The 27585-nt window shown below is 37.2% G+C and overlaps 1 protein-coding gene across 1 annotated transcript in view; it reads left to right on the forward strand.

Annotated features, from left to right (window-relative positions):
• Nucleotides 1–1227: 1227 nt before the first annotated feature.
• LOC149420758 (uncharacterized) overlaps nt 1228–27585 on the forward strand; it is a 130061-nt gene continuing 103703 nt past the window's right edge. Inside the window, exon 1 of the mRNA XM_089635510.1 lies at nt 1228–3101. Coding sequence (XP_089491636.1) covers nt 1260–3101 — 1842 coding nt within the window. The 5' untranslated portion in view covers nt 1228–1259. The remainder of the gene's footprint in view (nt 3102–27585) is intronic.

The following is a 27585-nucleotide window of genomic DNA, read 5'->3' on the forward strand; positions in this document are numbered from 1 at the left end:
TTAACTTATTTCTAATTAAATGAAAAAAACACTTTGTTTTATAAATGGAGTTTATTATGCATTCACTAAACGGTTTCGTTAATGACTGTTTAAATTGTTACCATGATGGAGCAAACGAAACAAAAGCAAAAGCAAACAAATTGGCGGTTTAAAACAGAGTGCTTGTTTCATTTAATAGTATGTCAAACAACAAAGTGATCACTTTCTATGAAAAAACTTACTTCTAGTTATCGCTCCAAATGACCGAAATTGAGAAACAAATTATGACTAAATTATCGACGGCCTCCGTGGTCGAGGGGTAAAGCTCTCGACTAGCAAGCTGGAGGTCGTGGGTTAAAAATCAGATGGCTACTTACTCATTAAAAATAATAGATTTAGTATAATTGCGACACGTGGAAGATACTCTCAGAATCGCCCTGGTGTAAGACAACCATTCAGAATTGAAACTCTCCTCACCATCACCTTCAGCCTCACAACACACCCCATTTGGGGATGCCATAGTCTCACTGGCTCTTGGCGGTTGAGAGCAGTTGAGTCTCTTGTGCGGTTTCACATAAAACATAAAAATGTATTAAAGAACATGGGGGTATTGCACCTATTGATAGCTAATCCACGTGATAACGTATATTACGCCCCTGAGGTGATTTTGCACAAAACGGCGCTATACAAATCATCCAAATATTATTATTATTATTAATAAGTAAACTAATAAATACTCGCAATATGTAGAAAACTTGGCTAACTTATCCGATGTATAGACACTATTTATAAACTCGACTACCGAATAGGAAACACGGACTTTATAAATATATAATAAGTTATCAAGAGGATGGTGAAATAACCCTTAATTTATAAAGTATAGGCAGTTTGCTGTAACAAAATACACCGTCATTTATTCCTAATGCTAGTCGTCAGTATTTTCCCATTAAATATAAAAGACAGACATAAATATAATTATTTGAACAGTTAGGGTTAAGGTATTTAAGTAAACATTAAATAAAATACTAGTTAGTCGGAGATTTCTACGGAGAAATAATGATTGTATTAATTTATGAAGTGGTTAATTTGTGAGAATGTAATGGGAACACCTGTACGCTCGGCTGTGTGTGTCCGGCGCTGGGCGGAGTTGATTGGGCGGGAGAAGGGAGGTGGGCGGTGGGCGGTGGTCGATAGGCGGCCAGCAGTGAGGCGGCCCAGGCGGCCGGCAGTCAGTTCGCTACTAGCGGCGCCATGGGACTACACGTGTTCCGCTAAGTCGCATGCCCGTATCCCCCACCATGGAGCTGCTGCCCGGGCCACGCCACGGCACCCCCGCCTTCCAGCTCAACCCGCTGTGGGAGCGCGTGGTGCGGACGCAGAGACTTCCCGCCGAGGTGGACCTCCAGGAGGTGCTCGGGGCCCTGCGCCACCGTCTTCGAGATCCCGAGAGGGAGGTCCGCCAGCACGCCTTGAGAGTTCTGGCTGACTTGGTTCCCGTGCTGCGCTCCTCTCTGGACTCGCTGCTGGCCCCCCTGCTACCCGACCTGCTCTGCAACCTCGGTCACTCTGCCCCCGCCGTGCGCAAGGGAGCCCTGGATGCTCTTAGGATGTACATTTCTCACAGTGACAACAAGGAGTACGTCATTTCGGAAATATGCACCAGATGCCTCGAGAAGAATTCTATCAACGATAAATTTCAAGAGGATGTTACAATGGGAGTCATTCTTGCCCTCCCATCCCTGTTGCAACCGTCCCTAGGATTCCTCGGAAGCTCTTCAGATGCCATAATATCTGTCATAAAAGCTCTATCGTCGAAATTATTTCAAGTCGTGTACCAAGAAGTCGCAATAAGATCGTTGATTAAGTTGAGGGAGTTGATTGGAAAAAAAATATTCGACGATCACATGGAAAGTCTGGATTCGAGTGTTAGTGAAAATTTCAGCTTGTTGTGTAACGTGTACAATTTACCTGGAACACCGAATAAAGAAGAAAAGGAAGCTATCAGAGATCATTCGCCGGTAAGACACGACAGCGAGCAGGACGAGGAAAAGTCAGCCGAGATGTTTTACTCCGAACAACCTGAGGAACTGCTAGACGCCCCGCACGATGGTCTTAAAAATCATTCTTCTATAACCGTCGACATGGATGACTCGGAAAGTGTTCCCAGTGGAAAGGTCATTTTGGAAACGGAATTCGCTTTTGACTCAGACACGGCGATAACGATGACGATTTTAGAAGAAGATGAAAATGTCACTGACGCGAATGTCGAAAGCGAAGAAGATGAGTCATACGATTATCAAAAATATAATAAAAGTTTAGTTAAAGTTTTTACAGATAGCGAAATTGACGAATACGAGGAAGTACGTCGAACACCAAGAAGAGTCCGGTTTGGTGGTGAAATAGTAAAGATGAGAACTCCCGACAGCGAAACTATCCAAAACAGTGACGCGGATGACACGGCAGAAGAATACTCTAAAAGCTCTTTTACCGAAGATTCTCCAGATGCTTTGGAGACACACGGCGCCAGAAAAAGACGTGAAATTGAAGGTGCTACTAATTTAGCAGCAGATAGAGATGGGACTTTAAGAAAGTCAAGAATCTACCGCAGTATGATACCGCTGCCTACTGAGCCTAAAACAACTTTGCCAAAGCACAGAAAATACAGCCCGGCAGGACCATTAAGTCCCAGCAAGAAAAGGAAATCCAAGTCCTTGAACGATCTTTCCGAGTATTGCAAGCAACATTTTGGCGTCACACCATCATCAAGAGATTCACATACAAGTAGACAAAGTATCAATGAAGATGACTGTAGTAATTTGAATGTCATAACTGAACCAATTAGAAAGTTGAGTCACGATGCAGACATCCTGAATACCTACAGAGATCAGCAGAATGAGGTGTTGCGCATCCAGAGAAGTCCCCTGGTGTCCCCGCCGCGCTATAATGAGAAGTTTGCCGCTGCTCCCGCGGGAGAGATGGTCTACTCCCAGGAAGACTATCTGTCGGGGCAGTCAGGGTCTGGCTCCACAGGCTCCGGCTCCAGCAGCGATAACGCGCTGGAAGACACTCTGGAGGAACTCAATGTGTTCGATGACGATATTTTCAAGGATCTCTATAAAATGGTAAGAAAATACTCATTAATATTTAAAAATAAAACAAAGTGTATTTCAACTATTACTACAAATATTTTGACTGAAACAGCTAACACTCTGGCACTCCGGCAAATTCTTTAAATTTTTATTTACCATGAAGTTTTGAATTTTCGTCCACTGAACTGTCAAAAAAGTAAGCCACGAAGCGCGACGACACTTGGTTTATTATATATTTTTTAGATATTTATAAAGGTTAAATTTTAGCGATGACGGGTAGTTATGATAGAAATAATGTTTATTAGTAACTACTAACATTGATAATCTTAATTCTTTGATTTGCTGATTTATTAGTCGTAGAAATAAAATTGTGTCGTTTTAGGAAAGTATATTTTATTTTCATTATTATTATATAGTTATACAGACTATTCAAAATTTCACTCTTTGCTTCAAAAGTAAATTTTGTAATATAATTATTTGACATCTGAACAAATCATTTAATGTAGGTAATGTAAAAGCTTCTAGAAAATCGTATTGTAGTTTCTCAGAAAACAAACTCTGGAAAACGTATTTTCCCACCCCCGGATTGAGCAGTCGATTAGTCGATACATATTGCGATGTTCTACACAGTGGAGGGGTGAAGATAACAAACCCCCCGCCGCCTCAGTCCCTGATCAACAGGTGTGGGGGCATCAATAATTGACAGGCCACGCATCCCTCACCACGAATGCCATGTTGTGATATGTCATGGCTCCGTCGTGTATCGGCATATCAATTGGAACAATTCATTAGTAGGTAAATGGGCACACAAGAGAAAGTTCGCGAACTTTTCGCGATCGTTTGAAGACTTATAATGTACTCAGAATTTACAATCATTAGCTAAAGAGGTGCGTTTTTAAATAAATGATATTGACGATAGTTAGAGGTAATTGATTGATGTTATTTACTTTATCACTTTTGATATTTAAGAATGTTTGCAGAACTCGTTCTAGAATTGAGGATTTGGGTTAGTTTTTAGAGGACGAACCTTTACATCATAATTTATATGTGAATAACGTCGTAATAATAATTTACTCAATATTCACAATCCTCAAATTTCTCACAATTATAAATAGAGTTTCAATATTTCATATAAATATTTGAAAAACAAATAACCACTCATGGAAAATTCAAGATTTTTAATTAGTTGTACAAATTTGTAAATATTCGTTTTTATCGTCTTCTGTAGTGTTCATTTTGTGGCTTGAAAGGTTTTACCAAACCACAGTCGGTATGTATGTATATTGAATTCAATATAATACGTAATTAACATAATTATTTTTATAATTATGTTAATGATGTCACTCTTGTCATAAAAAGTTTTATGTCAAGAGCCAAAGTATTAAATTAAAAAAAAAAACTAGATAGTATAGAATTAAGTAAACGTATATTAAAGGGTTGTTTCGGAGAATTTTAAGAATTCTTCAAATTTTAAAGTTAATTTTCTAGTTCTGTGAAATATTTTCAAGTTCTGTTATTGTTTCAATTCTGTCAAGCAGCTAGCCTATAATGATAAATCCAATAACATTTCATGGATGGGATATTCACAGAACCCGTAAATGAACGTTGAAATTTGAAGAATTATTCAAATTCTCCGAAATAACCCGTCCTTAGGGTACTATATACCAATATCTAATTTCAGGGAAATAATTTGATTTTTGAATTTTTCATATATAAAAGTTTCGGTTAATTTTGTTTTTGGACAATAATATTTATTTATCGTTTCTTTACATTGTATCTTTTTTTAAAGTTAGAGTTTTTAATATATTTTACGCCATCGCTTAACTAAACGCTGTGTACCCACGCTCGTTCATGCTCGATGGTTTTACGCTCATTCGAATATGTCTTAAGACGAGATAATACCCTAAAATACAACCAGAATCTTAACGACGTAAGTGACGAAGCCGTGCACAAAAATATGCGATGTGCGACTGGCGTATTGAACAGACCTTCGGTTGCATTTGCTCTATCAAATCTCTAAAATAAAGTGGTAATCTTAACGAGATACTTGATGAATCGTGTGAAAACAATATTCGACGCGCGGCTCGGAATATGGACGGACGGTCGACTATGCCCTAGCAGGCCTAGAAAATCGATATTTCCGTGCGGTTTATTTTAATTATTTCTGATGAACATATTACTAAAATCTCAAATGTTTCTAGAGGGATCCCTCGGGAAGTTACTAATTCATCGTCTAGAAAAAAACCTGGTGCTCACTGGTGGTTCTATAAAATTTTCAAACTGTGTCGTATTTTATTAATCTCAAATATAAATAACTTACATCCGTAGGGATTCGTTGGGAATTATTATAAAAGTTTTGTTGACATTTCCTAAATAAGTTTTCTGAATTTCGTATTTTATTCAATTTTTCGACAAATTTGAGTAAAAATATTTGTAATATTTTTTCAACTTTTATCATGTTAAATTTAAATTAGAAATATTTAAGTATAGGTACTTCAGTATAGGTTTTTAGAATGGTAAGTAAAGTAGCAAAAATGAAACAAACCACCGCTACACCTAGTACAGTTTATACAGTTGGTATGTAGTTCAATAAACATCATTTTCAGTATTCACGAAGGTATTTTCCTCTGTATTTCTGATGACTTTCACGTTCTCCTGCAAGAGCATTCAGAGGTCACCTTATGGGTGGTGGGTTGTGCCGAGTGCTCCAAAAGTTACAAATTTTCCACGGCTTGTCAAAAATATTAACTAAACCCTTTTGAATGTCATTTTGAATGCCAGTATGTTACAAGTTTAGTCGCTAGTGCTTACACTGATATCTCTTAAAGTAGGCAGTAAGCAATGTAGGCACACTCATAACTTGTAGTCAATCTACGTTTATTTCATGAAAACTGCGACACTTCTTTTGTAGATTTGTTATTTCTTATTGTAAATACACTTGACAACAGGACAGTTGTCAGACTTGTCTTAGTATTTTATCTGTGTTTACCGTTTGGGAGTTTTATTAGATTACATCACATTTATATGTGGATTTAGATTTCCCTAGATTTAGATCTAGGGAAACATTAACTAACGTTCTAGTTTAAAAGCCATGAATAAAATTACATAAAACTGTTACACAGGTATAACGTCTTACACGACCTCTCAAATAGTTTATAGTCCATAAATTATTGTTATGATTGTGTTGCGGTGTCCAGTTTTGGGGCTGAATATGGCAAATTGAAACTGATCACGAAACAGTAATATGGGGTCAAGCCGAAATGTTGAAAAGTGTTTTAGATTAACATTTTACCGTGAAAGAGGCCACAGCGGGGCTTGCATCGTATTTACATAGCTGGCTATCGATTGGGGCAGTTTGCTTGAGTGGCCGGTAGCCGAGCCGGGGTTAGTTAGGGCTCAAGACGCCGTGCAATGGGGTTAATTGCTGGAGGAGGGCGCCCAGTATCGGGGTCAGTCGGGTGGGAAATTGCCGCCACGCCTCCCGCTTCCGTCCAACTACGAGAACTTTCTGTCCGAGCGAATGCCGACGGAATGGCCTTTCAATTGTACAGCGTATTTTACTCTTAATATCGACAATTAGGTTTATAGTTTAAGGTATTACGGTACAGTAAAGTATCTGGGTGATTGGGGTACTCGGCTTATGTAATTGTGGCGCAAATAAGTAGGAAATGAGTTAATACTTGCTTGGCATGATGACTAATCAGGAAGTTACGTTTTGACTTAATCGTATACGGTAGAATGTTGCGTTTGAGACCACATTGTCTAAATAAACATCCATCAGTTATTTTTGAATATTTTATTCAATTGAAAAATGACCGTGATTGTGAAACCTTACTAATATAGAAACTGTAATTTTATATGTAATCTTATCCAGCCATGGAGGGTTTTATCTATTGTATAAACTGTAAATTTTAATAAAATCCTAATCGAATTTCAGAATTTTCTTAAAGTATTTTAAGTGGTCTATATTTTTTATTTATTTGGAAGATATCGTTATAACAAATATCATTTTAGACTGGATATAATTACCTTTCAGATTTTGTTTTTGAAATACAGTTTAATATTTAAAAAGTGAAATATTTTAATTTCAAACAAGAAAAAAATCTTTTTAATCACAAACATTTTTAATCAAAAAGCCGAAAAATTTCATAGAATTGAAGATTAAAAAAAAATACAAGAATTTGAAAGACAGCTGTTACTTCTCTTTTTAATCTCGTCCATACAATTAAAAAAAATCTCAGAGATACCTATATAACCTGAAAAATCTGACACTTTTCGTTTTTGCACAAAATAAACATAAGTTTTTTAATCGATTTTGTATTTTCCTACACATGCATGAGAAAATTATTTTATTAAAAACATCAATTTATTGGAAGTGTTATAAAATTCACACGGTAAAAGTCATTTAATAATATTATGTCCGAAATAACCTCGCCTTTTCCGATAAAATTGAACGATTATGAATGGATTAAAATGGTCGAAAATTAACACAAATAGTAAATATACTGAATTATACCAATATAACAGTGAATTGGTCATTAGAATAGAAATTATGAACAAAACATGATTTGAATCACAAATCAAAACTGTCATTTTGCCGGGAAACTGACGCGCATGTTAAGTCTGCAAAATGCAACGATGGCAGTTCTTTCGCAGCCAGTTAAAAACATTTTTTTTTAGTAATAATTCTTATAGAATTTGGTAGATTGTATTACTAATACACCGTTTAACGGTTCGGAAGTGTTTTTTTAGTAAGGTTTTTGCGTGTTTAAGAACATTATATGATAAAAACATGTGGCATTTAGGTAAAATACTACGTTAAAAAAGATTCAAAGCAACAAGGTTCTTCTTGCTTTGAAAATCAGGTAAACATGGTTCTATCTGATTATTTTATAGTATAGGTTTTTGTATAGAATATTCTAAACCTAAGAATCATTAAATTACAATACGTTCTGCACATGGATGAAATATATACATATTCCTCCACGGTTCTGCATATTCACTTTTTCGTCAATGTATCTTTCATTGAATTTCTAAGTTTCACGTAATTGGCAGATGTTGCCTTGTTGTTCCAAGCGAATTAGCTTGAAGTACCTACTAGAGGTGGGCGTTTCGGTTTTTTCTTGAAAAAACCGAAACCGTTCCAATTTAGAAAAATTAACGGTTACCAGAAACCGTTTAAACATAAGGTTATACAATAAAATTAACTACAAAAATTAAAATAAAAAAATTATAAAAAAAGCATAAATGGATTTAACCGTGTCCAATATATATCCAAGTTGATCCATCGCCTTGCACCGCAGTAGGAGGGAGAGATTCATACATCAATCGCTCCTGGAAACACTGAAGCCCAGATTCCTGGCCATCCCTCTCCTCAGGACCTCCCCAAAAGTGGATTAGTACTCGAAACATTGACCCCCAGATTCCCACCCTCATACCTATTTCATTCCCAGAACTTCCTCTACTTCCTTTCCCTAAAAATACCCCACACACAGCATCCCCAAAGATGACTTAAGGCCGTTTTTCCCCTTTGGGACTCCTGTGTGTAGAAAATGTTTTGAAAAAGTGGGGATGGTATACCCCCCATGGACTCGGGGACTTTTGTGCGGTATTCATATTTCTAAAAAAATGACTTATTAATCGACAGTTGCAATCGACTGGGGCAAAATTGTGGGCAAAGAAGTAAGTAAGATGTAACTTGTCGTTCAAAGGCAACATTGATCTAATATGATATAGTATAAACCAAGAAAAAGGTTTATAACTCCAATAAACAATACCACCCGGGAAACTGTATATATCTTAAATGGGATTAACTCCGGAGTGCTCAGATCAATTAGAACTTTGTAAATTTTAACTGCTTCTTTAAAAAAAATTACTTACTATTCGCCTTCATCCGAGATTTCAACACTATTTTCGCTAAACGATAAATATTATTAACAATACTCACGCTACTCGAGTCTGAGCGTGGAGCATGGAGGCATATACGGAACTAACACTAGTATTACGCATCTGCTAATATTTAATATTAGAAGAAGTTTTCTTCGAAAAATTATTGCTAATATTTTTTGACAATTTAATGGCGTCGTGACCTGAAAATAATAGTAACCCACTTAACAAATTTTGTTTTCTCAGACTTCGCCATTAGTTAATATGTATATCCACACCAAAGATAAAAGAATTTATAATATCTTTGATCCACACAGATTGTGTGCTTTACACAGTAATTAAATATTATTTAAAAATTTAGCCCGGACCCGTGGAAAATCGCGATATACGAGTATCTGATAGCATTCGTATCTCGATGCCTGAATATTTTTTATTGTTTAAGACGGAAGTGGCGCCCTCTGTTTTCGGACGGAAGTTTTCAAACAGCATACCCGATTAGAAAATATAAAAAAAATTACGATCACTTGGAATTTCTCAGTTTTAAAAACTTTTACACAATTTTCCGAGCAATTTTCCCGGAAGATATTTTTCATAAAAATAAAAATTTCCCAACATTATTAATTTCCAAAAAGGTGTCTTTAAAAAAATTCCCCGAACTATCTTCCGAGCTATTTTCCAGGAAAAATCCCACGGCGGCGGGTTTTTATTTATCTGTAACAATTTTTATATTTTTATTTTTATTTTTTATATTTACTCCACACAGGAGGCCCTGAAGAAAATAATTTCCCTCAGGGCCTATGTCATCTTTGGGGATGCTGTGTGGAGGGTCTTTTTGTGGAGAGGAAGGAGTTAACATGGGTCTTGAAGAGTCCCATGTTGTAGGAGGGAGGAAACACAGAGGCTGGCAGTTCGTTCCACAGCCGAGCTGTTGAACTTAAGAACGAATCGTAGAAGCGACCCGTTCTCATGTGACAAGTGTCAACTGTGTAAAAATGTTGGGCGCGCGTTTGGCGTGTATCCCGACTACGCACCGGTGCCGAAGGGATCAATGACGCTAGTTCCTCAGAGCATCTTCCATTGTAATACCGATAGAACAAGGACAGCATACCTACCTGACGCCTGTGCTCTAAAGATTGCAGTCCGTTTGTTAAGATTGGGGAATCTATCAAACGGACCGCCCGTTTCTGCACAGAGTCAAGGGTTTTTTTCAGGTATTTTGGGGCTCCAGACCAGAGATGGCTGCCAAATTCGACAGTAGGGCGCACTTGCGATTTGTACAGGGTGAGCAGTTGTGTACTATTAAAGTATCTGCGGGCCCTGTACAGTACGCCCAGCTTCTGAGAGGCCAACTTTACTCTGGCTTCGATGGAGCCCCCGTACCTGAGCTGGTCACTTATAGTTTTTTTTTATTTTATTTTTTTATTTTTTATTAAATATCAAAATAATATACAAAAAACAAAAAGTCCCAATAAACTACTTTAAAGTAGTTTGTCATTGGGTGCTTTTAACTTAAACAGATTATATCAAATGTATACATTCATATCATGAGAGGTGTAATACAATAAAAATAAAAACAAAAAACAATTAAAGCGTATGCAGTTAGAAATAGTTTGTATTAGAGTCTAGTACAAACTATTTCTTTCAGCTAGCCAATTTTTCAACAAAAAATTTCTTTTTATATTTGTACATTTTTTGATTTCTGCAGGTAACATATTTAAACAATTTGGTATCATGTAGTCTAGCGTTCTTTGTCCATATTTGTTTACATGCTTTGGTACGATTAGTCCTTCATTTAATGTAAAACGAGTATTGTAAGTGTGTTCCAGTCTATTTATGTACATAGGGCTATTTATGTGCTGAAAAATTATTTTATACCACATAATTGCTCTTACCGAGAGGATTTTCAGATTTTGATAAAGGTATGGAACATTATGCCTTTGTTCATATAAACTTTTATGAGCTAATAATTTAACAAGAGAATTTTGAACTGATTGAACATGATTTATATTTGTTTTAGAGGAAAATCCCCAAGCTGTAATTCCATACCTTATGATAGATTCAGCTAGTGATAAATAAATTATTCGAAGTGTGCATATTGGAACATAAAATTTTAATTTATATAATCTACTAATAATAGATCTCAGTCGTTCACAGACTTTATTTATCTGTAAATCCCATTTGAAAAAACAATCAATAATAACACCTAAATAAACATATTTTTTAACCAGTTCAATATTTTCACATGTACACAACGCAGGGATACCAACATGTAGGCAATCTGAATTGTGTGTTTTAATTTCGGGTATAATAGTATTTACCTTACCTTACACCAAGAATATCAATGGAAGGCCTGTTCGGAAGATTGCTTCCGTTGAAGGAGACTAGATTATCATTTGGATCCCTTTTAGACGTAATCAGACAGGATTGAGTCTTTGAAACATTAAATTCGACGAGATTATTTTTACCCCAGGAGGAAATACTCTCGAGATAACCGTCCATTCTCTGCTTCAAAGCCCTCCGAGCCGTTGGAGTTTGTGTGCCCTTTGGGGGTTTGTCAAACAAAAAGCTATCATGAACTGTACTGTCATCCGCGTAGCAATGAATCGGTGCACATGTCAAAAGGTCATTGATGTGCAACAAAAACAAAGTCGGAGACAGAACCGATCCCTGTGGGACGCCAGCATTTATGGAGTGCGAGGAAGAGGTGAAACCGTCAGCAACCGCCTGAATCGACCTATCCCTTAAAAAGTCAGCAATCCACGTACACAGGGATGCGGGAAGTCCGTAAGAATGCAATTTGTTGACAAGTCCTCGGTGCCAGACCCGGTCAAAGGCCTTGGATATGTCAAGTGAGACCGTTTGGGTCTCACCGTGACGTTCCAGGCACCGCCCCCAAACATGCGTCACATACGCGAGAAGATCACCGCACGAGCGGTTCCGCCGGAATCCGTATTGACGTTCGTTGATAATTTTGTTCTTCTCGAGGTATGTGAGCAGTTTGTCGTTGATCACACGTTCCATCACTTTGGACAGAACTGATGTGATCGCTATGGGGCGGTAGTTGGCCGGGTTGGAGCGGTCACCTTTCTTGGGAATAGGGTGAATTACCGCTTTTTTCCAACCAGAGGGCACAGTGCCACACTTCAGGGACATTTTGAAGAGCTTTGTCAAAACTGGAACTATTTCCGCAGCACACCTCTGCAATACCAGGGCAGGTATTCCATCAGGTCCACTAGCTTTGTTAACATCGAGCCCCCGTATGACGTGGAGTACATCCCGATGCCGGATCCTCAGCTTTTTCATATAGAAGCCGCAGTGAGGAACCGACGGCGGAACAGCACCCCCTTCGTCGAGGGTCGAGTTTTCCGCAAACATTTTCCCTAATAGGTTAGCCTTTTCGGTGGCGGTGTTTGCTAGTGAGCCGTCAGGCCTGGTAAGAGGTGGCAAACTGGGTTTGCGAAAATTTCGACCTATTGAGCCCGCAAGCGACCAGAATGCTCTGCTGCCATGCGGGCAGGCAGCCAGCTTTTTGCTGATCTGCAGGTCGTGTTCGAATTTTGACCTATTAATGATTCTCTTGCATTCCTTTGCCGATTTGTTGTATGCTGATCTGCTTTCGGGCGTTCGAGATGTGTTGTAGGCTCGGTAAGCCGCGTTTTTTCGTCGAACTGCTTCGGAGCATTGTCGACTGAACCACGGCTTTGAGCCCACACCAGTTTCTTTAGTAGTCGATTGTATGAAGCCATCCATCGCCGATTTGATGACTTCACCAATCTCCTGGGCACATCTTGAAGGGTCCGAAGTCCGAAAACAGACAGCTGACCACGGAAAAGCGTTGAAATGGGCCCGCATACCGAACCAATCTGCTGACCTATAGTGCCACACTTTTCTCCTCAGCCTCTCATTGGTTGGTCTGAGGCTAACGGGGATTGATGTCGTTACTAGGCAGTGGTCAGATGATCCCAGAGGCGCTGTGACGTCAATCTTATAACCGTGTGGCACAGTAGTTAAGAATAGGTCTAACAGATTGGAGCGGTGAGTCTGGACATCAGGAACCCTTGTAGGCTCCTGAACCAATTGCTCTAATCCGTAGCAAATGGCAAAGGATTCCGCCTGTCGGCCAGCCGAGTCCGTTGGGCCTGAGAACTTCAACCATGGTTCGTTATGAACATTGAAGTCCCCCAGAACAACAAACTCGGCCGAAGGGTAGCGGGGCAAGAGATCATCAATAGTATCGCTCAAATGTTTGAAGAGCTCGGAAGTGTCTGATTCGCTATGGTTCGGTGAGCGGTATAGACATGCGTAGAATCTTGCCGTACTGGCAAGATTGACGCGCACCCACATTACGTCGAATCTGGAGTTTTCCAGACTCAATAGTCGTACACAGTTGACGTCAGCTCGACTATAGAGGCAGACTCCTCCTTTGAGTCGGAATTTGCTTGCGAGGGTAAAGCCCGGGCAGTCCAGATAGGAGGAGTCTGGCGGCTCGGCTATCTGAGTTTCGGATAGGAAAAGAAGGTTGGGACGTTGGGACAAAAGATGGTGATGGACGGAATTTAAATTTGTGTGCAGGCCGCGAATGTTGGCAAAATTTACCAACGGTTTTGGCCCGCACCGGGGACGCCTGCTACTCGCCGCTGTAACGATGTTAAAATTGTTGTGTTGTATGTTCATGAATTTAAAGTTTTTTTTTTTTTTTTGTAAGGGTAGGAGGTGAAAGGAAAGGTCTGGAAAGGAAAGGTATGAGGAGTGGGTGGGAATCTGGGGTTCAGGCTGTCCAGGAGTGATGAGCGTTTGGTTCCAGCCCACCCACTGCGGTGCTAGGCGATAGGCTGGGAGAGTCCGGCTGGAGAGGGCATCCAATGCACCCCAAACGCTGCTGCTGGGTCCCCTCCGGTCACGAACCGGCACAACAGCAGTGGCGGGGTTTTTTCACTCGCTGATGGGGCAGCCCACCCTTAGTCGTGAGTCTGAGGGTCGGGCCCCTGTACTATCGAGCGGCCCGGACAGCGGTAACCGGTTGTAAAGGGTCTCCCTCAACCAGCATCTCCCAACCGGCCCGCCACGCAGAAGGTGGGCCGACGCTCCCGCCACCAAGACCCGGGCAAACCTTAACTCATGAACCCGGGCACCCCTGCTAAGTCACCAAACGTAGCGAACCACTTGGGGTGACCTGTGGCAGAGGTGTTGGTCATCCAATAAATGGTTCCCAGGGCGGCGGTACCCATTCCCGCCTACCAAATTGATTGAATTATACTTGCATACGCCCATATGGCTTTTTACAAACATCTTACCTTTCAAATGAACACCGTTAGCTAAAAATTCACAAAATCTGTCATCAATTTAAACCAAATAAATACAAAATTAAAAAAATAAACAGAATATTATTTAATAAAAATAGTTATTTTCGGTTTGTGGGTAGGTAGGTACCTACTTTATCGATTGTACAATCAGTACAAATTTAAAAATGACACTTAAATTCAAAGCAAATTTTAGTAAGTAAAAAATTTCACGCATGACTAACTAACGTCACAGAACACATCCGCACATCATCACAGACAATCGTAATGAGTATGATCAATGATATAAATTCGGTTGTATAATATTCTCAGAAAATTAAACAATATAATAACTATTTTACTAATTTATTTATTTTTTTAATTTTGCCACCGTTCTTAAAATAGTTGGTGGTGCAGATCATAACTACTAATAGCAACTAACTGCCTTCAAAGTGGTTGATCGAGATTCGATTCTCAGAAGTGATTTTGCCAGTACCATAATATTTAGTAAGAAATACCACTGAACTGTTGTTTCAATGAGAAATGAAGTAGTTATTCAACGATAAGACGAAATAATGTATTCCCTTCAATGTGCAGCGCAATCAACGGAATAATTTACCTAGTGAGTCGCACAAAGGAGACATTAATGGCAAGAAAAACCCACCCCAGCGTCATTTTTCACACGCGGTCAAACGCAAGTACAAACTTGAAACCTTCGTCGGGTCGTATTTCCTAATAATCGCTCAGTGGTTAAATATTTTAATAAAAAATGTTAAATGGGGTAATTTATCATCCCGCCCAACAGAGTGATTGCTAGGTCATTTAGTAATACGGAATATCTTAGGTGCTTGCCGGGTTGATAAACTAATAAAAGTATTGCGTCATATCAAATAGTCGGCGTATCATTACAGCTGCTGTAAAAATCGACGACTGAATGCCAAAAACAAACTGTGGGAGAAACTTACTACTTGACTACAAGTTAGAAGAAACATATAGAAAAGTGAAAAAGGGTTTGATAAAGAATAAAACTAGTGCATTCATGAAACTTTGATCGTATATTTCTAAGAAATCCGGGGACTGTCTTAAATGGAGTTATAATCAAATATTTCCCAAATTACATGCCGCGAGTCTCCGGCAAAAGGATTCCCAAATTTATAGATTCAATTTCTCCGGAATCAATTAAACCGGAGAAAGTCAAAATATGTATTCAAAACCAAAAGCCCGACAAAGCAATCCGGGATCGTATGGTGTTTCACCTCACGTTATGGTGTCAGGGGAACATTTATACAATGGTTTTCACCTAATTACAGTTGTCAGGCATGTGTGTCAAATGTCGATTGCTAATATTATTTTATTGACCTCCTGTATTCTTGGTAACAAGGGATTTTTTATTGATTTTTCTTTGTTAGACTAAGAATGCATGTTTTGCATCGGGGTAGGAAATTAAATAATGTTGGACTCTAATTTAAGAAAAACCACATTTTTAGAGCACTTGTCATTTTAGGCAAGGACTCATCTAAGTTATGTAAATTATGTCATGTTAAAAATAATAGGATTATATAAATCTGTATTACACAAAAATATTGCCATCGTAAATGAAGATCTGCAGAGTCCGCCCAAAATGGCGTGGTGGTACAGGGGGCTGACGCCTGTTATTTTCATGTTTCTTCACCGTCTTATCGCTCACCTCACTTGGACAAGGTTCTAAATGTCTTTTTTTTTCAATATGACATCAATGCAAAACCATTTCTATAACCAAAACAACTTTAAATACATCTGTATTGTATTTCCGTAGATACTTGTTTGACGAAGTTCTAACATCAAGTTTTTGACGATTCCATGTATTTTAAAAGGTTCGATCATCACTTTAAACCTTTTGCAATATCCATTTTGTTTGTATCTGAAAGTTCATCAGGCAATTGATGGAATGACAGAGCAGAGTAGCCTGGTTCATCAGGCTATTGATGGGCTGACAGAGCAAAGTAGCCTGGTTCATCAGGCAATTGATGGACTGACAGAGCAGAGTAGCCTGGTTCATCAGGCTATTGATGGGCTGACAGAGCAAAGTAGCCTGGTTCATCAGGCAATTCTTCTTCTTTCGTATGGTGGGGGGTCAGAGGGGGACATCTAGATCTGCGAGCCATATTAGGGCCTCAGGCGTCGCCATGTGAACCTCATCAATCCCGCCGGGGAATGAATGGAGCGGGCATTCGTTGACCACATGTTCGGTAGTCTGCACCGCACCACATTCACACATCGCCGACTCTTTAAGGCCCCATCTGTGCATCATGTGGGCACAGCGGCTATGGGAGCACCTTAACCTATTGATGGCGGACCAGGTTTTGCGAGGCAGTGAGAACCCAGGCTGTCTCTCGGTGGGGTCTTGTATGAGATGGGCATTTCCCACGTTGGCCCTTTGCCACTCAAGTTTCCACCTATCTTCTGGGGTGAGAGGTCAGATCAGGCAATTGATGGACTGACAGAGCAGAGTAGCCTGGTTCATCAGGCTATTGATGGGCTGACAGAGCAAAGTAGCATGGTTCATCAGGCAATTGATGGACTGACAGAGCAGAGTAGCCTGATTCATCAGGCTATTGATGGGCTGACAGAGCAAATTAGCCTGGTTCATCAGGCAATTGATGGACTGACAGAGCAGAGTAGCCTGGTTCATCAGGCTATTGATGGGCTGACAGAGCAAAGTAGCCTGGTTCATCAGGCAATTGATGGACTGACAGAGCAGAATAGCCTGGTTCATCAGGCTATTGATGGGCTGACAGAGCAAAGTAGCCTGGTTCATCAGGCAATTGATGGACTGACAGAGCAGAGTAGCCTGGTTCATCAGGCTATTGATGGGCTGACAGAGCAAAGTAGCCTGGTTCATCAGGCAATTGATGGACTGACAGAGCAGAGTAGCCTGGTTCATCAGGCTATTGATGGGCTGACAGAGCAAAGTAGCCTGGTTCATCAGGCAATTGATGGACTGACAGAGCAGAGTAGCCTGGTTCATCAGGCAATTGATGGACTAACAGGGCAGGGTAGCCTGGTTAATAAGGGAGCAGAGTAGCCTGGTTCATCAGGCAATTGATGGACTAACAGGGCAGGGTAGCCTGGTTAATAAGGCTATTGATGGACTAAGAGAGCAGAGTAGCCTGGTTCATCAGGCAATTGATGGACTAACAGGGCAGGGTAGCCTGGTTAATAAGGCTATTGATGGACTAAGAGAGCAGAGTAGCCTGGTTCATCAGACAATTGATGTGGTGGTCACGACCCTTATCAACGGGGAGAAGGTACAAAAACTAAAAAATAGCAACTTTATATCATTATATCTCTCCCCATTATGAACTAGAACTATCATTCCTTTTTTAATCAGAATAACACATTTGGAAAAAAGTGTATCCTTGCGCAATATTTTTAAAAATACTGCACAAAATTACTATTTACGTTTTAGGGAGGGTTCAATGACATCAAAATGATTTGATTACCGTCGATCGTTAGATACATTTAATTATATTTTATTTATTTCAAACAAAATAATTATATATTAAATTTTTTAACTTTGTTTTAAACCACTTTATATAGGTCAACCGGTTTCAGTTGCATTCAACCAATGGAAATATAAACTTATAAAAAGTGTTTGCTTTCTTCAAGACTAAACAATTAGAAGCAAAAGAAGACAAATTAAATAATTAGAAGCAGTTATAATAAATTAAGCCAAATAATGTAGACATGGTATATATACGCACTGTAGATATATGATAATACTATAAGTGGAATGTTCTGTTCCTCCTCTTTATTTTTACAACTATTTGCTGACAAATATATTCTTCAATATTAAAACAGGCTTACTAAAAAACGTGGGGAATTTTAATTCAATTGATAAAAATGACCATGTGTGCGAAAACATTACTAATATAGAATATGATGTAAAATAATTCACGGGAAGGTAATATGAAAAAAGTCTAACAAAAAAAACAGCCGAGAATACAAAATTTCAAAACACATTAATTAAATTTAAGAAATCTGCAAGAAAACAGCCTCCTTACTTTTTATCTCGTTTGTACGGTTAAATAATATTATAATAGTTTACAGAGTAAAACAACAACAAAACATGAGATATAAACGTTGATATTTATGATTTATATTTTTACCTACACGTACATAAAACATTTATGTTATAAAAAAATCATTTTCATAGAATTCTTAATAAATTCTCGCGGTGACAGTCACTTAAAAAATATAATTATTAAATAACCTCAATTTATCAGTAGAGAATTTCACGCATCAAGTCCGCTGAAAGACGACGTTGCCAGTTCTTTCGGAGCCCAGCTTAAGATAGTTTTTATTAGTACCAACTCGAATCTAAACTTTTACAGTCTTTATACATTTTTAGTAAGGCTACAAATGTCGTCAGAGCCTCGTTACAAAAACAGCACAATATGCGTCGAGGATAAGCTGACATTAATACACGTATGAATATGTTACTGCCCAGTCAACATTCATTTATAATTAGGCAGTGCTTGTTCTAAGAAAATAATTATTTTATAACTACAGCTAGCTATTGAACACGCTGCCCAAGCGTGAATAGCTATACATAATTTTTTGTATATTTGTGTATATTATGCTTTTGGAAACGTATTAAATTTTCAGAAAAAATCCATGAAATCAAAATACATTAAAAAAAAAAACATAATAGGGAAATGAACCAAGGTCCACAGCAGTTCATGTTCATTTACACAAATAAATTTTATTTATGCCCTTAGTTAATTAACTAATAACACTATGAAAAATGTTATGTGTTCTTAGGGCCGGTATTTCAGTTACTTTTTATTACTGATAAATAATGAATTTTTCACCTTATTCTTTCCTGACTTCTTTATTCGTTGTTGTCCAACCAGACATTATAGATTGTTGTGGTTTCATTATTTACAACTATCGCACGGCGAAATCTGGTCACTTTCTTTAGCCATTCAACACCAGCCGGGGTAGCGTCAGGTGTGTAATGCAACTTAGAATTAATGGCATGCAAATTAGACGTTGATACGCGTATAATATGTGCTTAATATTGTAGCTTGACTTTTACGAGCAATGCACGTGTTCGGATATGCACATCGCCGCCCTCATATTTCAAATCTTAAATAGAACAACTGACCGAGTGGAGAGATACACAGGAACGCCATGAAAACTACCCAAAAATAAAAAAAAATTATAGTAAATTATATATTTGGGCACTAATGAAAGAATTCCAGTTTGCACAGTTTTTTATGAATAATCAAATCAACCCCAAAATTTCGCGGTAAGAGCTTGGAACACGCTTTATAATTATATTATGCTAGTTTAAACAACAATGCATATATGTTACAAGACAAATTATTATTTTTTGTCTTGTTAATTCAGATTTCGAGGAGGGTGGTGCAATTCTACGAGTTCCACGCAACACATAGAATATACAACGTGTCCCAAAATTCAACATTTCAAGGTGTAATGGCGGCAGTAAAAAATCGCTAGTTTCCCACTTTTACGAATTTAGGGAAAATCTACACCTTTGGTCAAACTTTTTAATGCCACAACTACAAATTTCCATATTTTTTAATTTTATTTTTTAATATGTTTTTCTAATTTCTTGCAAAATTTAATTTCTTGCAAAATTTAATTTCATGCAAAATTTAATTTCATGCAAATTTTAATTTCTTGTAAAATTTAATTTCTTGCAAGAGCAATCCCAATGAGTCACAAAACTCATTGTAGGGGGAGAGAAACTTACAATACATATGTGGGAGTTAATAGGTACACTTTTACATTCATATTTTGAACACATATGAAACAGTACAAACATAGAAAAATAATTAAATTATAAGTTTCACAAACAAAGCAGTACAAAAATAGAAAAAGGGAGGTTAAGTAGAACAAAACAAGAAGAAAAAAAGGAAACAGACAGGGATATACGCATAAGCACAAAGCTAAGGTAGGAATTTACAAGAAGGTTCCCAAAACACTAATGCATTGGTTAAAATAGATTATGCTCGATTACAAATACAGGGGATAGGAAAGGAGAGAGAAAGAAACAAGACAAAATACAACACGACAAGAATTAGGTATTTTCGTTTTTATATGTTTAAAAAATATATCCCTTTAAAGCCTTACTTTGAATTTTTTGTTTATGCTGGGTGTTTTTATACATACCTGGAAGAGAGTTTTAGAGTGTGTAGGCAATATAGATAAGGCGATGCCATACGTAGTAATGCAAAATCATATGTTTTTGGTATGAAAATTTGGTCCTCTAGAAATGTTTCAGATGCTTTAATTTAATACTGCGAGTAGAATACATCTTGGCCTTTGAAATAATCGAGTATTTTTTTGATAAGTCTTTTTATAAGCCCAGAAAAAAATAATGTAAAGGTCTATGAAAACTGTTTTAAAGTTCAAAATCTCCTACTTACGAACCTATTTTCGGTTATGATTTTATTGTATAATGTGGCAAATTAAGTTATTTATAAAATGATCGAAAATTTTTTAAATATTTATGCCTGAACATCCACAAAATAAAATAAAAGGCACTTTTTGGCCATGTTTTTTTCTTGCATAAATCGAAACAGGTGGATGGTGTTAAGCGGGAATTTAAACCTTATCGCCATCTACGTAAGGGTTGTTATTGATAGCGGCTCAATTTAAAATATTACACGACGTAGTGCATCGCCTCAAGAGATTTTATTCCATAATTCGTAGTGTGTGTTAGAGGAATGCGGATTTTATTGTTATTCCGAGTATTGTGGCTGTTGATGTCTTGATTGTAAAGTAGCTTGATGTGAGAGTGGGTTGATTTTTGGGTAATTTGTAGGATGATGCTCATGATGTCACGTTTGGGAAGGACTGTGATTGGAAGGATACCGGAAATTGAATAGATGTTTTTGAAATGTGTGTCACATGGAAGACCAAGAACATTTCTGAGAGCTCGGTTTTGGACCACCTGCAGGTCAGATATCAGTTTCTTTGAGGCAAAGCCTCAGAGACAGCAGAGATAGGATAGGTGTGACTGTACCATGGCATAATACACCGAAGTTAGTACATGAATGGGTAGTAATCCTTGAAGCCTATAGAGTAAGGTGGAGCGGTCTAGTATGGAGAATTTTTTTTCCGTAATATAGAATTCGGCATACGCGGGATTGGTGCTCCGTTATGTACTTATTTTTAAAAATATATATAAAAAATATTTATTACGACATCGCCACCACTTTGAATTTTTGATAAAAACACCAATAATGTTCTCCCGATTCTTAGAAATGCTTATATTATGTAAAAACAAAATAAAGTGTTTATTTATTACCTATGATATAAGTAAATTATTATTTTATGGTATAATTATAAAGTAGGACTGTGGGAACAGTTAAACTATTCCCACACAGCAACGAATCCTTCTACCCCAAACGCGTATCAAACAGAGTGAAGTGTATCGCGTATCATCTTGGCGAAGTTTCCGATCCACTAGACACTATCTAGTAGATCGGGGTACTGACGCTATTCCTTCTTGTAGGGCGGCTTGCACCATAAGTTAAATTTGATTTAAATACAATTTTAAACACATTATTTGATTTAAGTCGACTTGGCGTCTTGCACCATAAAATTTAAGTCGTTAAATGCGTTTAAAGAACTGTCAAAGTTAAATACCCAAAAGCGGCCGTTTAACCGAGTTAAACGTGTTTAGCCCCACTCTAAGCAGTACTGTCAAATTTTTTTTAGGTTATCTCTTCGATTTCTGATTGTGGTTAAAATCTATCTCATTTTAATTTGTATTCACAATGAACATTTGGGATTTGTATTCTGACGACCATGAAGAAATTATATTATAGAAATTATAATATAGTCAGAGAAGTAAACACAAGAACAAATTTATTTGAAACACTCAAGAAGTTTCAAAGAAGATTTCGTCTCAGTAAAGAAATGACATCATTATTAGTGCAAGAAATTGAACCTCAGTTAAAATTCAACACCAATAAAAACATCAGCGAGGTGCTCGTCACCTGGAGCTAACAATCCTTATCGAGGAGTACTTTGCAAGGTTGTAAACTTCTAATCATACCTACAGCATTCTTATAATACTTTAAAACAATATAATATTTAAAAGAAATAAAAAACAAAATTACTCGGATAATTGTTTTATTTTTAATTCCAACAACAGAAGCTCTTTTTGTCTTATTTCATCATTATGTCTATTTGATTCAACTTTTTCTTCATAAAATAAATGAAAACACTATTAAACCACACACACAATCACAAAATATTTTGACACTTCAAGTAAAATTAAACATCGTAGCTGTTTTATTTACGCGTTAATGGCGGTAAACACGCGGTAACTGTTTTACCGACGCGTTAAACACGTTTAACTAAAATTGCCACCGAACTGCGTGGTGCAGGAAGCAACTAAACGCATTTAAGTTAAATGTATTTAGGGTCTTAAATACGTTTAGTTAAATACAATTTAAGATAAAATTTGCGATAGTTGGTGCAAGTCGCCCGTAGTTTAAACTTTAGACTCTCAAAAAATGTGCTTCGTCTTCAATTCCTCAAGAAATAATGCAAAGTGAAGCACAACCAAATAATTCTCACCAAGAGGTGAAAGACTTCCCTGTTGTGGCCAGAACACTAGACAGATATTGTATTTCAGATCGAGCAGGAGCTGCAATTTTTTTCGTGTATTACAAGATTTTGGCTTAATTTCACAGAACGATACATCTAGCGTTGTGGATAGGAGTAAAATTCGCCGAGCTCGAATGAAGAAAAGAACTGCCCTTACTAGTAAGCCGTTAGTAATTGATTTCAATCAATTTGGTTTATACTTCGACGGACGGAAGGACAAAACTTTTAGCATGGAGGACAACCGGCGAAAAATAATAACTGAAGAACACGTTAGTTTAGTAAAAGAACAAGGTAGCGAGTACATGGGACAAATTTCATTAAAAACCGGAAAATCTGAAGCAATAAGTAATGGAATTATTTCATTACTGTCTTCGAAAGATATTGCTTTGGAAAAAAATGTTGCAATTGTATGCGACGGAACTGGAGTTAATACGGGGTACAAAGGAGGTGTTATTCGGCGCCTTGAATCACATATCAAACGGCCTTTACAGTGAATTGTCTGTCAATTACAAGCAAACGAACTCATTTTGCGACATCTCTTTGAGAACATCGACGGAACCACGACTGGACCTCAAAGTTTCACTGGAATTATTGGTAAATCTTTAAATAAGTGTGAACAACTTGCTGTGGTGAAATTTAAAATCATTCAATGTTCATTACCAAGTATGACAAATACACAGGATTTAAGTACAGATCAGCTGTATCTACTGAAAATGTGTAAAACTATTGACTCCGGATTCTGCAATGAAAATGAATCAAAAACAAATCCCGGTAAAATTGTACAATCCTGGTGGCTCACTACAGCGAATCGGATTCTTCGGCTTTACATTTCTACCCTAAAACCATAAAAAATATGGTAACTTTAACGACATTTGTATTAACAGTTTAGGCACCTATGTGGTTCAACATTAAGACCAAACCATTATGTATTTCCGGTGCAAGGCATTTACACGAAACAATAGTGCTTTCACGGTATTTTCCCAGTGATTTAAAAGATATTATTGATCCAGTAATCCAGTTGAATGGCTTTTTTGGGCATCACGAAAATATATTGTTAGCCATGTTAAACGACAACCGAAAATACGTAAGAGAGTTGGCGTTGAGAAGAATATTGAAAGCTCGGCAAATGAAAATGCAATCAGACTTTATTCGTACCTTCAAAGTGCCTGTTTTTGATTTTTCAGAAGATTATATTGATGTTATAAAGTGGGAAAATATAACCGAGCCACCACTAACCAAATTTGTAAGTGACGAGACAATTTTACAAGCCATTACCGATCACACGATAATTGAGGATGTATACTAGCGTTGGATGAATACTAGCATCACTGATTTAGTAGGGTTGAATCTTGTAGCTACTAAATTTTAATATTTTGAACAGCTTTCTCATGGCTTTAATGTTTGGTGACAAATTAATCATGTTACCTACAGAATATCATCTTTATTTCTAAAGAATATATAAACAATCTACATACGCAATGTTATTTACACATCTGATAATTAAATGTTTTTTGGTTCAGTTCAAAATGTTTGATGGTTATCAATTTCATTGATTAAAAGGAAGTTATCGTTAAAACATAAATGTAATAGTTTATAATCTTGATCCGAACAACCCTAGCCTCCTCTGGGATATATGCCTTTATTCCTGCCAGTCTCCTGCCATTTTCTGCCAAATCTTACTTTGACAAAAAAACTAAACTCGATGTGTTTTCAATTGTTATTCAGAAAATCATATAATTTACATTCCTTTCAATATCTTCTATTCCCCTTTAAATGTGTTTTTGTAAAATACTTACCATTACTAGTTATCGTGCTCAAATCTATATTATACCATGGAATTTATAATAAGTATGTGTCGATAATTTTAATTTATGATCACAGTAATGACAAAAAGTTACCTACTTATCATTTTTGTCACACGATTAATTCTCTCCGAAATTCAAAATATGAGTGCCTTTCGTTCACGGCTGTTAACAGTTTTGGGAAACCAGTCAAATATAATAATTATATTTCAGAGGCAATGTTTCAACACTGTTTCCGTCCACACGGCCCCCGCACAACTCACTGAGTCACTCCCAAGTAGAAAATAAATAATTAAGCTGTCAAAAAGGCAAAATAAAGTGCATAAGACTATAATAGTGCATTCGGGTCTTTCCATCAATGTTTAAGTATTGATTAACTTTCTCACTAGTTGGGTGCACCTGTCTGCGTTGTGCGGGCTTGTGGGGGTGTGAACTAAACTACTCAAAAGATAGAAGATACTAGAACGATGACGTCACGCACGACCTCAGCCTGGGACAGCTTTATATTGCTTTTAGCCCAAGGATGATTAGCGTTCCAGTGATTGGAGAAAATAACGTGAATATTATAAGAAAAAAATTAAACTTAATTCGGAAAAATTGGAGATTTAGAAGATAAGTAATATTGGAATGTTGAATGGCACGTAGGCCGTTCTACACTTAGCTAGATATACAAATGGAGTGGGGTTAATATTTAGAAGAGACGTAATATTTGAAAGTTGAATGGCACGTAGGCCGTTATACACTTAGCTAGATATATAAATGAAGTGGGGTTAATATTTAGAAGAGACGTAATATTTTAATGTTGAATGGCACGTAGGCCGTTCTACACTTAGCTAGATATACAAATGGAGTGGGGTTAATATTTAGAAGAGACGTAATATTTGAAAGTTGAATGGCACGTAGGCCGTTATACACTTAGCTAGATATACAAATGAAGTAGGGTTAATATTTAGAAGAGACGTAATATTGGAATGTTGAATGGCACGTAGGCCGTTATACACTTAGCTAGATATACAAATGGAGTGGGGTTAATATTTAGAAGAGACGTAATATTTGAAAGTTGAATGGCACGTAGGCCGTTATACACTTAGCTAGATATACAAATGAAGTGGGGTTAATATTTAGAAGAGACGTAATATTTGAATGTTGAATGGCACGTAGGCCGTTTTACACTTAGCTAGATATACAAATGGAGTGGGGTTAATATTTAGAAGAGACGTAATATTTGAAAGTTGAATGGCACGTAGGCCGTTATACACTTAGCTAGATATACAAATGGAGTGGGGTTAATATTTAGAAGAGACGTAATATTTGAAAGTTGAATGGCACGTAGGCCGTTATACACTTAGCTAGATATACAAATGGAGTGGGGTTAATATTTAGAAGAGACGTAATATTTGAAAGTTGAATGGCACGTAGGCCGTTATACACTTAGCTAGATATACAAATGAAGTGGGGTTAATATTTAGAAGAGACGTAATATTTGAATGTTGAATGGCACGTAGGCCGTTCTACACTTAGCTAGATATACAAATGGAGTGGGGTTAATATTTAGAAGAGACGTAATATTTGAAAGTTGAATGGCACGTAGGCCGTTATACACTTAGCTAGATATACAAATGGAGTGGGGTTAATATTTAGAAGAGACGTAATATTTGAAAGTTGAATGGCACGTAGGCCGTTATACACTTAGCTAGATATACATATGGAGTGGGGTTAATATTTAGAAGAGACGTAATATTTGAAAGTTGAATGGCACGTAGGCCGTTATACACTAAGCTAGATATATAAATGGAGTGGGGTTAATATTTAGAAGAGACGTAATATTTGAAAGTTGAATGGCACGTAGACCGTTCTACACTTAGCTAGATATACAAATGGAGTGGGGTTAATATTTAGAAGAGACGTAATATTTGAATGTTGAATGGCACGTAGGCCGTTCTACATTTAGCTAGATATACAAATGGAGTGGGGTTAATATTTAGAAGAGATGTAATATATTTTTTTTTTATTTTTTATTGTTGATACATTTTTTTTACAATATTTCATATTTCAATTTAGTAATGTTGGCCTCACTGGGTTGTTTACCCGTGCTGAGGCCCCCATTTTATAATTTAAGAATTTATACATTTAAAAAAAAATAAAAGAAAAACAACATTAAAATAAAGATAAATTTAAAATAAAAAATAAAGATTAAAAATTAAAATATAATTATTATTAATTTGAATGTTGAATGGCACGTAGGCCGTTCTACGCTTAGCTAGATATACAAATGGAGTAGGGTTAATATTTAGAAGAGACGTAATATTTGAATGTTGAATGACCTTTCTGGACTTAGCCAGATATACAATTTGATATTTGTTTAGAGAAGGACAGCCCCAAAACATATACAAAGGCATTTTTAACAATGGTGAAAAATTCGTTTTGCTTATAAATAAATGAAAGTGAATTGTTATCGTAATTGTAGTGAAAATGTTAAAATAGACTGAACTTAACTTAGTAGGTACCCGACCTGTCTGCCCTACCCTGACGGCGCGGCACTATCCCAATCTATCCGAGTACCCTCGTGCCTTAATGTACATAGTCTAATAGCTATTTAATCAATTTCCTTTCTCGATAACCTGTCCACCTGAGAATTATTCATTATTTGGAAGAGGCGCGCTAATCTCTGAGGTAGTTTACTGAATGACAAATAATTTTATTTTTCAAACACAGCAAACTTATTTGGTGGCACCATTTTAATTTGAAATTAATCATCACATAGCTTTTATCACTTTCATAGTTTAAAAAACCAACACGTTTCTTAAGCAATGCTCACTTCTTCAGGGTTTACTTAAACTAACTTATTCATACAGACATAAAGACGTAAAACATCCGTCCCTCTCGTCTCCTCTCTCTTAAAACACGTAAACCAAATAA

Source organism: Hesperophylax consimilis, chromosome 9, assembly GCF_061612785.1.
Source record: "Hesperophylax consimilis isolate HC1 chromosome 9, BYU_Hcon_1.0, whole genome shotgun sequence".
NCBI classification, from domain to species: Eukaryota; Metazoa; Arthropoda; class Insecta; order Trichoptera; family Limnephilidae; genus Hesperophylax; species Hesperophylax consimilis.